This window comes from Tursiops truncatus, chromosome 5 (genome assembly GCF_011762595.2).
Source record: "Tursiops truncatus isolate mTurTru1 chromosome 5, mTurTru1.mat.Y, whole genome shotgun sequence".
In the NCBI taxonomy this organism is placed as follows: Eukaryota; Metazoa; Chordata; class Mammalia; order Artiodactyla; family Delphinidae; genus Tursiops; species Tursiops truncatus.
Window position 1 is genome coordinate 104,365,962 of NC_047038.1, and position 14,734 is coordinate 104,380,695.

A 14,734-nucleotide genomic window follows, 5' to 3' on the forward strand; every position below is an offset into this window, starting at 1 on the left:
TGCTCGCAGGGGAGAGGAAAGGTTAGGGATGGGAGGGGGCGTCCCCACCGAGCCCACCGGGGAGTCACACGTGGTACCTTGTCGGCCTGGGGGCTGATCGCGGTGCCGAACCTGCAGTAGGTGACGAAGTGCTCGCAGTTGTTCCACAGGAGGCTGTAGGGAGTCATGCCCAGCAGCTTCTCCGCCCTCCGCGCCACCTCTTCGTTGAGCAGCGCCTTCTTCTTGAGGGACCTATCCAGGTGATTGACCAGGATGTCGGCTCCGTAGGCGAAGTCCTCCACTGTGTCCACGCGGATGCTGGCCACCCTGCCAATGACGCCCAGGATGAGACGCTTGTTGGAGACCACCTTCTGCGTGAGCTCCTTGTCGTCAGTCAGGGCCAACAGGATGTCGGGCATCATATGGGCGACACGGTTGTCGCCCAGGTAGATGCCATAGTGTGTCAGGTGGGTCCGAGGCACCTCCAGCACGTCGCCGCGGAGAAAAGAGTTGATCTCATAGAAAGTGTTCCTTGCCTTGTCTTCGCCCGGGGCGCCTGAACTGAAGAGCTTGAAGTTGGAGATAAGGAGCAGCTTCTCCAGCACTAGTGACACCGCCTCCAGCATTGGGTTCTTCATCCTGCAGGGAAAAGTGTGTCTTGGGGGGACCGTCGCCACTCGGGCACGGCCGGGCCGGGCAAGGTGAGCTGGCCGGACAGGGGCGTTGCGCCGCTGCTCACCCGCAGGCCAGCAGCCCAGTGCCACGGGGCACGCCGTCTGTGCAGGAGGCAGTGAGAGAAAAAAGGGAGGGGGAGAAGCCAGGAGATCGGCTTGGCCGCACCGCACTGGCGACTGAGGAGGATGAGGAGCTGGCGGCGGCTAGCCACGGAATCAGCGGGACCCGCCCCGCAAGCCCCAGGCCGGGAAGCGCACCTGGAGGCGGTGCCGGGAGCAGGGCCGCGCGCGGTGCACTCAGCTACGCCTTTTCTGTGGCCTTTTATCACCCTCGAGGGGGCGGGGCCGAACGCCGTCACAGACCCAGGAAGAGATCTGATTGGGCGCCGGCGGCAAACGCCGCTCTCTGCGGTGTAGCGCGGGACCGCAGGCTCTTTGGAAGGGGCGGGTCGCCTCTGGGCTTCTAAGTTCCGCCCTGCGACCCCTTCCACATGCAGGCTTCCTCTTGCGCTGGATACCTTAGCACTTACCGCCTTTAAGCGGCCGTTTTTGGAGAGTAGTGGCCGAGGCGTGACCGCACAAAAGATCTTGCACCTGTCTAGACTGGGGCGTGTTCTGGGCACTTTGGGTCGTTTTCGGTGGAAAGTGCCCTCGGGCGAGATTTCTGAGCAGAACCACCTCCCTCTAAAGGGTTCTCGGAGACCGCGGCTTACTAAAATATTTGCATATACTCTGGGAACTGTGCGCGCCTCGAAAGCGTGCAGACTCCTTCCTAAACTACGTAGAGGCGTGGCCCCACACATCGCGCACCCTCCTTCCCTTTAAATGCCAGGAATGCCCCTAGCTTTCAGCTGGCGCGCGGGTGGGAAGCGACCGCGCGGGTGGGAAGCGACCCCGCGGATGATCGGAACCCGCGGCGCCTCCGCGCTCAGAGGCACCAGTGACCGTTGAGCGTACGGCTCCCAACGCTCAGCACGTAAAACGGCGAAGCGCCCAACGTCCTCCTGGAAAGCCAAATTCATGTCAAGTTTATTTCTCCTGCTTCAGGGTCACGTGGATCCAGCTTCGGTTCACCCACCGAAACTTTGCCGCTCTCTTAAAGCGCAGTCCCCCGGAGGTGACCAAGGAAGGAAGAGGTCCTGCCCCGCAGCGGGCCCCAGGCTTACCGGCGAGGCGGTACTGGGGAGCACTTAGACTAGGGAGCAGCGGTCTCGGCGTCCGCGCCAGGCTTGGCACGCGGTGTCCAGACCCAGCGCAGAGTTCCGTGCTAACGCATTAAGTAAATGCTTGAATTCCTCGGACAAAGGCCTCAATGGAGAGCCTCGAATTGTTCCACAAAGCCTCCCTGTGTGGGGCTAATAGGTCTCCTCAGCGAGCAGATTCTCCGCTCGCCTGGGGGGAGGGGCCTCCCGGCGGGTGATGGATGAAGGGACATTCATCTTACCTGGAAGATGAAGGGGACCATGGAGACCAGACGGGGAGGAGGCCGGCTCCCCATTATCCTCCGAGACCCGGCCTTCGCTCCCGCCCCCTATCTGACAGTCGTCCCGCTTGCTGGTGACTTTTGTTCATTTCACAAACGATTTCGAATCACATTATAGTCCTGGCAAAGAGAAGAAAACTCCATTTCCCACAAAAGAATCGAAAGAGGAAGGCGGGAGAGGCAGTGGATGAAGAAATTTTAAGACATCCATTTCCCCAGTCTTACCCCAAATTTTAAAGAAAAGTGCAATTAGTGGGTAGCTTAAACTAATCAAACTCCTCCGCACACAGGCGCTTGTTAGCGTCCGGCCAGCGCACCAGCTCTGCGGCTGGACGGGAGCTCTGGGCAGTCTCTAGATATTTTTAGAAGTCTGATCCAGACCTTGCTGTACACCGTAACTGCAGTTACGTCGGACTGCAGACGAAAGTTTCAGGCTTCACCTTCCAGCAAGAGACGTCCGACGCTTAGGCGCTGCACGCGCTGGTCTGGTCCAGTTCTGGGAAAGCACGGATACCGGGGCCTCCAGGGTCAAGAGCCAAACGGCCCGGGGAGATCAAAGGGGACTTGGTAATTAGCGATTTCCGTCCCTAGTGGTCACTAACCCGGCTTATAACGCTACGGCCGTCTGCACCCGGCGAATTTGCGGGAGACAAAAGCATGGAGAACTGCCTCAAGGCTCCACAGAGAACTCTTTTAGAGCAAAAACAAATGTTAAGGAGAAATCACCTATAGACCCTCCTCAATGGCCGCATCCCCACGGCGTTTTGTGAGAGGCAGGCAGCACCAAGCTGATTTGCATTTTTCTTTCTTTCCCGGTGGGGTTAATTTTGGGGAGTCACTTAAAGAAAAAAGGAGATGAGATTAATATGAGGCATGCATCCGAGTACCTTGCTCAAGATGTAGGCATTCTGCTGTCTTGGGAAATGAATGGTGGTGGGGAGTGCCCATAGTTTCTTTCTTGAAGAATATTTTGCCTGAATGTTATGCTGTTAAATAAATTAATTTTTCTCATTGAAACTGTCCTAAAGCTGCCCTCTTTGCTTGCCTGCGGGAAATTCGGCTTTGAGGAGCCCGAAGGAGACAGTGGAAGGTCTTCATTTGTCCATTTCTGAAGTCTTCTCAGTTTTATTAAGCTGGGAGGGGTTAGTGAGGATTAGGCTGCTTTTCAACTGGGAAAATGCAGCGTCAAAAGAGCTCTTGTTGGCTGAACTGGTTGCCCTCTCCTATTCAGCAATCGTTGAAAACTTCCCTTGCAACTACTCAACGTTCTCAAAGTTGCATATAAGTATGTCTGTGAGCGGTCACTTTTTGATGGCTCCCTAGAGGCACTCTTCATAAAAATATGTAAATACACTAATAGGCTCACATTCCCACTAATACTTTCCTGCCTGAATCAATTTGAGCCAAACTAAGGGAAGACAATTGCTATTAGAAGGAAAAGCCCAAGAGAAATCTAACATCATAACTTTCTCCTTCCTAAATCAGAAGGGGTCATTTATTCATAGCGGGGAGAATCTGGCTTGGTAGAGAGACCCCTAGTTCCTCAGTTGTACGACATTCAACAAGTTTCGATGTGCAAACGCCTTAAATGCACTCAACTGGGTTGCTGGGTCTGGCTGGGGGATTGTGAAAGAGCCGTGGCTGTCCTGGTCAACACGTGGACATCAATGCACTGTGGACTCTCTCCTCGACCACCCCTTCCTGCCATCCCACGGAAACTCGCAAGACAGCCGCAGCATCTGCTCAGGCCCAGGTCCATGTCTCCCAGTGGTGAAGCCCAAGATTCCACTGGGTTTCTGCACAGAGGAGCCTGGAAACAGGGCTCACAGTGCCCACCTAACTTTCAGGCTTCACCTTCCTGCCATGGATCCCATTGAAGGTCCCAGGAGATAGACCTCCTGTTTTCGGGGACGAGGGGTGGCGGAGTCCTGCAGAAGCCAGGTAGGCTAAGGGATTTCCTACCTAAAGACTTTTTACCGCTGGAGACCCTCTTCCTCAGAAGTCTTTGGAGTGGAGAATAGGATCACAGTATCATGTGCTTCCTATGTGCTAGGCACTGAACTAACAAGCATTTTCTCACTTAGTCCTCATAGCCCTATGAGGTGTCCTCTCCATTTTACACAGAAAGAAATTGAGGTTATAGCTCAGTTTCTGTCACCGTGTTAGTGTGGATCAAGACTGAACCACAGGTTCTTTGCTCCCAGGTCCACCACCACTGGGGAAGGTCTGACCTCCCATCACTTCATCCACCTGTCATCCATTCATTTACTGAGTGCCTGCCATATGCCTGGCACTGTGCCCAGTCCTGGAAACTCAGTGAAAAACACAGCCCTAAACTTAGATTCCACAGCTTTTCTTTTTAATTTGGACTTCATTTCCCTGCTTCTCTAGTGCCACGGATTCCAATTTTTTTTTTTGCGGTACATGGGCCTCTCACCGCTGTGGCCTCTCCCATCGCGGAGCACAGGCTCCGGACACACAGGCTCAGTGGCCATGGCTCACGGGCCCACCCGCTCTGCAGCATGTGGGATCTTCCCGGACCGGGGCACGAACCCGTGTCCCCTGCATCGGCAGGCGGTCTGTCAACCACTGCGCCACCAGGGAAGCCCTTTTTAACATCTTTATTGGAGTATAATTGCTAGATTCCAATTTTTAACGTCAGTTATTTTATTGCCATAGAGAAAGATCTGGTTACGCTGCTGGTTAATAGTATACCCTCACCAGGCAGGCCCCAGCACTGGAGTGGCCGGTAGTCCTATGCCCTCCTTAGAAACAGAAATAGGAGCAGGGTAGGTGTTGGGTATCTTGCCCAAGGACACAGAGTCAGAGCAGAACCTAAGTGCAGTGTCCCAGACTTCTTACCTCTTAGAACTTCTTTCTCCTAAACCTGATAAATCTGGCTTTCTAAACCTCCTGTTTTTGAACTATCATCCTTCAGGATTATTTTGTTGTTTTTCTTAGATTTTTTTAGATTATTACATCATGGACACATAAATAATGATGGTCTTAACACGTTATTCTTCTGAATTAGCTGCCCATCTACTTTCAGTTCCTTTACATACGCTTAGCTCTGGCCCCATGGACACAAACAGGCCTTAACTAGCTAACTCTAAGGAGACAGGGAGAATAAAAGCTTTTGTGAACTTCCCTCTGGAGGCAGAAGAAAAAGGGCAGACACCTTTTCACGGAGCCTCAGAACCCAGGGCTGCCTGGAGTGTTTTCTGGCAGAATTCCATTACCTCCTGGGAGGAAGATTCCCCAGCTTCCTTCCTGGCTAGCTAGCACCTTATTATGAGGGCCTCAATCCTGCCTAGAGTCTTTAGAAAGATTAAAGGCAGCAGCTCCACCCAGACAGGATTTAGTTGTTTTGTTGTTGTTGTTTTGGAAACCATAAACTAAGAACACTAAGCACAACAAGTAATTGACAGTTGATGTTGTAGAGAATCACGCCCCCGTAGATGAACACAGCTTACTATGAAGTAATCACAGGTGGGGGAGGCTGCGATGTGTGGGGAAGGGGGCAGAAACCCCGAGCCTAAGGCCTGTGCCACCCTTTCCACCCGCGTGAACTCTGACAAGTCGTTTGCCACCCACAGGCCTCAATTTCATTGCTCTAAAATGGCAGTGATATTTAGGAGGACAGTTTTGAGGATTAAGCAGAACCACACATATTGCAGCATTGTATGACGGTTCATACCGTGAAACCCCATCTCTAATATCATCTGTATTATTCACCAGTGAAGCAGAGTAAGGCAGAGGCGCTTTTCCCTTTCTGCCTGGACAGCATAGTCATCCAAGAATGCAGAGTAGACAAAGGACGTGCTTTTCCTCACAGACCCCTTCCGACGTCTCAGCACAGAGCCACAAGGGTGAGCGGAAAGTAGGCACATAAGTGTTTGGAGCTCTGCTCTCTTCACTGCTCACTGCCAAGGAAGTCCTCTATAATTCATAAAAACAAAGATAAAAACCCGCCATTTGTTCGAAAGTGCATCTCACAGGATGCAAAAAACCCCCAAAGGTCCATTTTAGAAATGGACATAATACCAAAGAATGACTAAAATATCTGAGATGTCCATGACACGTAGGGCACATTTCACTTTAAAATACAAATAATAAACGGCAAGCAATGTTACTTCCTAATAACTTGGAGCAGATAGCAACTATCTTATAAATTCATCTTTTTTTTCCTTTTGATTCTAATTTACCATTATGAGGTAATAGTAAATACGAATATTGGGGGACCCAGGTTTGTTAACAAAAGCAAATGTGACAATAACCTTTGGCTACATATTCAAAAGACAATTACCACACCACTGTACTCATATAGGAACTGTACAGAGAAATCAGGTACTGTTATGCTTCAAACAGGATAACACTGGCGATTACCAGTAATGCTAACTACCAGGAACGGTGATGAATGCCATGTTATTGTTTATATTTCAAAAATCCTTTCTAAATACGTAGACACCCTAAGGGTAAAATGGCAGGTAACTGAATACAGAACTTCCTTAACATCAGTCTTAGCTTTTGCTACTCATATCTGATGGTTTGTGAGATCACTGAGACTTGTGAGGCCTCATCTGTGAAGTGTGCTGAGCTGGATTAGAATGAGATGCTCTCTAAACCTCTACAGTGTGAATGGTCCCTGGACCTATGAAAATCAAATTACTCAGGCCCTTCAGAGAGTCTTAGCTGTTGTCCTTGGTGAATTTTCACAGTGAGTAATTAACAGAAAAAGAAGATAAATCACTGTCTACTAATTAGAAAATCTAAATAGTGTTCACAATGACTGCTTTAAAAAGTGCAATGCCTCAACTGAATTAAAAAAAAAAATTAAAAAAGAAATCACTCATACTCCAGTGAAGCAGTAATTACACAAGGAGGAGAAAAGAGACTGAGCAGGGGTTTGGCAGCAGTTCATGCTGGAAATCAATGACTCTTTTGATAACATCTGTTCAATCGTACAGAAATTTTAAATAATGTAAACACACTGTTTCATCAATATTTTGTAGCAGTATATACCACTGATTGTTGAAATGAATGTCTTTAATTTCTAAAGTTAATTTGAAGGGAAGTGAGTGTACCGTTCTGGTATTTTTGTAATTACATTTACTCTTACCCACCCCATGCTAAAAGAAAATCCAATGCAGTTCAGCTAAAGCTGATTCATACCTAAACAGCTCAAGCAGTTATAAAAAAGGGAAACTGGATTTTAAATTGTCTCATACTTCTTAACTGGCAGAACTCCAAGTGGGCAGCTCTCTCATGAAGAACCAGGCTGCCTGTGTCCTCCAGGGTAGGCACAAAACTTTGTGCTTGAATTAAGTTCACTTATTTTTACCCTGGTTACCCTCTAAAATGACTTGCCTTTATGTTGGATTACATAAAGTTACTTTCATTTTATTTACACCCAGACTTCACCTGTAAAGAATGTGAGCAGAATGGAAATTGGATCACACAGAATTAATACGGAAAATAAATTCAATAACTTTTTTCCTTAAAGATGAATTAAAAATCTTTGAAATTGTTTTCATCCACATAGGAGTTTAAATCAGAAATCACTGTAATTTTAATGTTCAACTGGTTTAACTTTCAAAAAGAATAAACCAGGATATGCGTCCTCTGGTCATAATTATTTCACATTTTAACACGTGTCTCGCACTTTCTCTTTTCCCATCTTCATTCTTTTACCTCTCTTATTTAATTCCTGAAGGGATGGTTCTGATATTTTTTCGTGGTATCCTCTAAGGGCACTATTCCCACTGGAGGACAGATGGCATCCAGAAAATCAGGGTCCTAAGTGTGTTCTGGAACCTGGGACTGCAGGCTCGCAACTAGCACAAAAGTGGGCTCAGAGCCCTTAGATCACTGGTCTCATCCTCTAGGGACTTGCCTCCCAAAGAAGAGTAAGTAACCAAACCAGCCAGGCAAGAACCTCCAGTGCCAGGCCGGACTCAGCAACAGGGAAGCCGCTGGAGCGGAACCCTGGCGCTGGGCCCAGAGGTTTAGCCAGACTTAGACACCCTCAGCATCAGTATTAGATTTCCTACACTCAGTCCTATATCACCAAGAATATTGTCACAACTTGCTTTGTGATTCTAAGTATATTGGTTAAACTTTTCATGCCCTGGTCCGCTCATGTACAGAAGCGGTGACTGGCGATGATGACTCTCCTGAAATTTCTGGAATTCAGTGTAGCAATAGCTCTAGACAGTCCTGCACACCTCACCACCAAGTCAAGTATAAGATGACAAATCTAAACTCTGTTTCCTCAGACTATGGTTCCTCCTGCATTTGTGTTTCCTTTTGTGGAAAGGGAGCAGATTTTCTTATATGTCTTTTATGGCTATACCATTTGCTTTTCAAGTAACAATTTCTGATTTTTGTCCTTTAAAAAAATAATAAAGTGAGGCCTCCAATGTAGAATATCTAGCAGAGGTTTATTCTTTTTTCAGAATTACAAATTAAGGAAGAATAACTACAGAAAGAGTGATTATTGATATTGTAAAAAAGATGTATTGCCAAGGAGCTATTTTAATAAATGTACTTGACCAAAAATGTGACTTTTTAAAACTCATTTCAGGGGCTTCCCTGGTGGCGCAGTGGTTGAGAATCCGCCTGCCAATGCAGAGGACACGTGATCTCGTTCCCTGGTCCGGGAAGATCCCACATGCCACAGAGCAACAAAGCCCATGTGCCACAACTACTGAGCCTGTGCTCTAGAGCCAGTGAACCACAACTACTGAGCACATGCGCCTACAGCCTGTGCTCCACAACGAGAGAAGCCACCGCAATGAGAAACCCACGCACTGCAACAAAGAGTAGTCCCCGCTCGCCGCAACTAGAGAAAGCCCGCGCGCAGCAACAAAGACCCAACACAGCCAAAAATAAATAAATAAAATAAATAAATAAATAAAATTCATTTCAGCAATATTATCTAGAAATGTATCATCCTTGATTAAAACAGTAGTCATAAATCTTCCAAGTTCATGGTGGGCATTCAATAAAAACTTCTACTTACAATTTTATCTTAACCATTGTATTTAAAATTTTAATTATAAGTTACTCATATTTGGATTAGTTAAGAATCTTAAATCCATTGGCTAGTATTTCAAAATTATTCCTGTGTTTAAGATTGTATTGTCTTGGGTAAAGGGTTATCTTTTTGAGTGACCTTAAAAGTCCCCTTGATTCTAAACTTCCACACTTCTTTGAGAAAAACAAAAGTAGTACATTTTAGTATTTTCCCGCTAGCCAAATGCCAAATTTATAAAGCAAGTCATAATGCTAATAAAATAGTAGCATAATTTACATTTTATTTAACTATTTTTAAATTACAGATTATATATCAAAAAATTATTTATATAAGTAAAATATTCCCAAATAGATTAGATGAAATGTGCTGAGTCATAATATCTGTGTATTCCTGAAGTCACATACATTTGTTCCTCCCAAATAAGTAAAAACCAAGGGGTAGGCTGAGTCAGCACACTACAAGTAGAAACGGTATGGGGCAGTTGTTAAGAATGTCTACTCTGTAGCCAAGTTGCCTGAGTTCAAATCCTGACTCTTTTACTTAGCTCTGTGACCTTGGGTAATTTACTTAACCGCTCTGGTCTCAGTTACCTGCTCTTTAAAATGAGTATGATGATAAATATGATGTCTACCTCCCAAGGTTGTTGTAAGGATTAAAGAATGAACATGCATATATTATTAATTTAAGAACAATACCTAGTTCTTATTCAAGAAATGATGGCTACATAATAGATTTCATTCTGGAACACATTTAGCAATCTGCGGATTATCCATAGCTCTCATGTACATTTGCAAGAGGCGGCAAAGATCCACACAGTAGTAAGAAATTCTGTGAATGGGGATGGGAGAATTCTAATCTCTAACCTACCTCCATAAGGATTTGTGGAATATTTCATCTCAGGTTCTATGTGGGCTCAGAAATACAACAGTGAATGAGGTGCTGTCTCTTCCCTAATGGAACATAGAACCTGGCCAGGAGGAGACAGGCCTAAATAAACTTACATAATTCAGTGTGATGTGCTGAAACGGAAGCATGTACTACAGGTTCTGGGAAATGGATGAAGGAGCAATTCATTCTAACTGGGGCAGGGAAAGTGGGAGCTGGGATAACGCCGAAGTTGTACCGTGAGGAATTTGTTAGGCACACACAGTAGAGGTAAGTTAATGCCAAACGGCCAGGCAGGCTAAGGAAACATGAATAAAGGCAAGATGTTTTAAAAGTGTTTGGTAGGTTTTACCAAGAGCAATAATGCAGCTCAACCAGAATGTAAGGTGTATGCTTCTCTAAGAGCAGAGGCTAGAGCCCTACCCAGGAGGTTTGAGGGGGCCGTGGAGGCCCCCTAGACCACGCCAGGAGCTCAGACTTTATTCTGCAGGCAGTAGGGAGCTGTGAGAGGCTTTCAAAAAGGGGAAAGAGAAGGTCTGGGTTGGAGAGAGAAGGGAGAGAAGCTGGAATCAGAAGGCCATTTAGCAGTCCAGGGAAGAGAGCTAGAATAAGGGGAAGGAGATGGAGGGGCAGGGGAAAAGCTGAAAGGTATTTGTGGAGATAGACTGACAAGGTTTGGTGACCATGAGGTAGTGCTGCTGGCCAGAGTGCTCAGAGGAATACGGGGACCCGGGGGGACTCTGAAGGTTCTTGCTGGAGCAAGTAGACAAGAGTGAAACCCTTCACGGAGAGGAAGAAGGGAGAAGCAGGAATAGGTTTGTGGGAGGAAGAAAATGAGTTCAGCTTGGGGTCTGTTGTTTCCAGAGTCTACAGCTTTTCAAGTGGGGACGTTCATAGGCAGATAAATGGTGAAGCAAGATCTATGGAGAAGAGTCTAGCCAAGAGAAAGAGCTATGGGAGTCGGAAGCATGCGGGTAGCAGGTGAAGTCTTTGGAGGAGGGGGAGCTGCCAGGGGAGGCACTCGGCATGGAGGAGGGGCGGCCAGGACAGAGCTCTGCAGAAAGGGAAGGGGCACTGAGGCATCGCCAAGGTGCCTGAAGCAGGAGGAGAGGCTGAAGAAAGGCACGGAGGAGGGCGGGCTCAGAAGTGTCCAGGGCAGACAAGCTAGCAAGGGGGTCAAGGGGCCCTTGGATGAGGCAATAAGGAAGGCCCTAGTGCTGGGAAGGGGGCCAGACAGCTGCGGGTGGAGGCAGTAGGGTTAGGCAAGGGGGAGGGCCAGGCGAAAAACGGAGATGATTATTTCCAAAAATTCTGCAGTGAAGAAAAGGAAAAAAGGATCAAATGGAAGATTTCTTGTTTGTTTCTTTCTGTTTGTTTTAAGGGGGAACACATGAGGATATCTGTACATAAAAGGAAGGGAAATCAGGGGAGAGGAAAAATGTATAGCTGATGGAAGTCAGTCCCAGAGAAAGTGGGACTCTGTGGGACCAAAGCTCCAGGTAGGAGGAGACTTAGAGCTGGTGATGAGTAAGGATTGCTATTCCCCTGAGTCAGAAGAGCAGGAAGAAGATAAGAAACGGAGATTTGGAAACATCTGGAAGTGGAAGCAAAAAGACAACATTGCCCTCACCCACTCACTCTAGTTGGTGCTGTAGACTCTGAAGAAGAAAACTGCCAAACCCAACCTGCTGGCAAAGTCTGCATATATGCCTCAAGATTTGATGCAACAAGGGAACTCATGCCAGTTGATGGGTGTATAATAAGCTGACGCAGTGACAGCAGGCCACTTGCTTATGGCACAGATCTTAATGAAAAATGAGAGTTCTGAGTTCCATTCCTATTCAGAGCATTTGTTTACAGTAAATTTTACAAGCATGTTCCCAGGAACTTGATCTTTTTTCTCCCAATTTGTCAAGTAACACTAAGCTCTTCCTTAGTGATGTCAATCTCTAGTATTAAATTAGAGGTGTGGTGGGGTGCTGATGAGGGAATCCTAGTCATGATGGACACTAAGGAAAATCAGAATCATCAGGATAATTCATTAAAATTCTTACACACATTTTTATTATGTCAAATCACTTCAAAATTATCACCAAACTATTTACTACAAAACAGAAAATATTTATAGTTAAGTTAAAAGTGTTTTGTCCCCTGGACTAAAATGCAAAAATAATTTTATGGCCAACCTTGAACTTAATTTGAGTTCAAAGTATTAGGTCACTATACTATTAACTTTCATCAAACTCTTTCCTACTGAGAAGGATAAAATATTCAAATATTTTCTATTTTCTCAAAATCAGTGTGAGGATACTACGAATGTGTTAAAATTGTATAAGTAATTGATAGACTGCTTCTTTGAACCTGAACTTAATCTGTACACTTATGCATGAAGATTATTTAGAATAGGTAATAAGATGTTTAAACAACAAGGAAGAGGAAGATACTCTTTAAACAAATCACAAGATTAGCCGAGCTTGGATTTGGGTATCAGAGAGAGATACGCTAAAAGTGAATATATTATTAAACAAATCACAGTTTATTAAGGTTTTAAAGTGTATGCTTTACAGAATAAAAGAACACCTTTATCAAATGCCTAGAGAATATATCTATCAGTCTTCTTGTCTGTCTCATATGTTAAATCTTTATTGTTTATAGTTCTGTGTTAAAAATCACCTACTCTCTTCTGCTTTCCAGTGACCACATTATTAATGCTGGTATTCAATCCACTCAAGTGGGTGTTTACTTATAATGCGTATTTTCTATATCCTTTTACCTTGGATTCAATTTTTCACTTGTACTAAGAAACAATAAGTTTCCCAATGCCAAAACTCTTTATCCATCTACTAATGACTTTAAATCAGGAACACATTTTATCTGAAAGTCCAGTACCATTTGTCCAAGTGCTTTGCCCTGTTGAACAAAACAAACAGAAATGTACTGAATGTTCAGAGGATTCTATTATAGTTATTAATTTTCATGTCACACATTTTTAAAAAGTGACCTCTATTTAAATGATTTGGATAAATAAGATTTTATTTGATAAAATGACAATTAAGAAATTTTAAAAACACATACTAAGGGAACACAGTTACAAATAAAATATATTACTTGGTAGATGAATTCTAGGTTAAGCACTAATGAAAAAAGTATGACAGTAGAACTACAGAGAAGCTGAACTGTGGATAATTTATGTAGTTCTGGCCTTTTAAAGTTTGGACTGAGTAAAATTATTTCTATGACTTCTTACGTATTTTAATTTGAGATATTGATTAAGTACATGATGTGGAAAGAAATATAAAAGAGATACAAAGGAGGATAAAGATCATTCAATTTTGAAAATTTCGTTTCAGGACAGTTCTACTGAGAATATTTTTCCTATTTTCGATGCCTCAGAATCACTTTAGGAGCTATTTACAAAGCAGGTTCCTGAGTCCCACATCAAGAGCTTCCAAGTGAGTAGGTCTGGTGTGGAGCTAGGAATCTTCATTCTAACAAGCACCCCAGGTGATTCTGAGGCAGGGAGTCCTCACACCTTGGGAATCATTGAAGCTTGTTTTTCTTCCTTACAATTCTTCCAAACCTTGGATCATTGCTGAGAGGTCATGGGGCCAGGTGAGGTTGACAGTGGAGTCCAAATGGTAAGGAACTCCCACACACATATGTGAGAACCTAAGAGATACGCCCACTAAAAAGGTATTGTAACAATACATTTATTAAAAATTACACAGCCACCACCAGTTGTCAATAATAAGTAAGAAGATCTATCCATAGCAAAGTTTCAAAATAATGGCAAAATTTAAGGCTAAGTGATACACTGGACTGAGTTAAAGTTACAGACTTTTGTTCCTTCCTGGGATGACCCAGGCATATTTGAACCCAAAGCCATAGTATCTGGCATCAGCTTATTCTGCACCATGGTTATAAGATAACAATTTTCTTTACCTCAAATAATGGCTCTTCTTAACCTGTAGAATAGTAAATACTCTTCAGTTTCAAGATTAAGTCATATATTAACTATTTTCTTAAACGTCGAGATATGCTAAGTTTTTTCTCTTGTTATATGGTCTTCAAATCCCCTAAAGTGACACTCACTAAAATGAAAACAATTAGGTTTCACTAAGAAGTTATCTAAAAAAACTTCACTCCTGTTTTATTCCTCATTCTGAACTGAGAGCTCTGTCTTATTAGTGTATATGTTTCATAGAATGTTGTTGATACAGGCTGGTGTCAACAACACATGGGAAAATACGCAAAAGAGAAAGCGCTCACTGTTTAGATGCTTACCTGTGAGTCAGTTCTCAGTGAGGCAGTGCCTCCACCACCAAGGCGATTTTTCAAAACAAAGTTTAATGCATATGTTCCTGGCAATTCATATCTATGGAGTTAAAAAAAGAAAAGATGAATTATAACAAATTTTACCAAATACAAGAACTGCTGAAGGAATTATCCACCTCCCAAGGAAACCCTACAAGTCAGCCTTTGGATAGCCGTGAAAAATTAAGGTTGGAGACTTAAATGTAAATATGAATGTAAACAGATATTTTACTCAAGAATGCAATGAGGCTATTCACCCAGGATATTTTCATTCAAAAAAGAAAAGCACTTGGTAAATGGGAAGAGAAAAGCATTTTTTTCTTTTAACTTTTACCTAATTACAAACTTCTAGAACAGTTGCAA

General features: G+C 44.5%; 1 protein-coding gene across 19 annotated transcripts in view; it reads right to left on the minus strand.

Moving 5' to 3' along the window:
* The window catches only part of LRAT (lecithin retinol acyltransferase), an 85,184-nt gene that overhangs the window by 48,585 nt on the left and 21,865 nt on the right, over nt 1-14,734 (minus strand). For 3 of the 19 annotated variants that reach the window (XM_073805475.1, XM_073805469.1, XM_073805474.1), the window contains 4 exons: nt 14,342-14,432; nt 5,872-6,075; nt 2,098-2,974; nt 78-618 (listed from right to left, as the gene is read on the minus strand). In XM_073805475.1, coding sequence (XP_073661576.1) covers nt 78-617 — 540 coding nt within the window. In that variant the 5' untranslated portion in view covers nt 618; nt 2,098-2,974; nt 5,872-6,075; nt 14,342-14,432. Of the gene's footprint in view, nt 1-77; nt 619-911; nt 2,077-2,097; nt 4,564-5,833; nt 6,076-12,572; nt 12,968-14,341; nt 14,433-14,734 lie in introns of those variants that run through there. The other 16 variants (XR_012332123.1, XR_012332120.1, XM_073805465.1 and 13 more) reach the window with 13 other exon arrangements.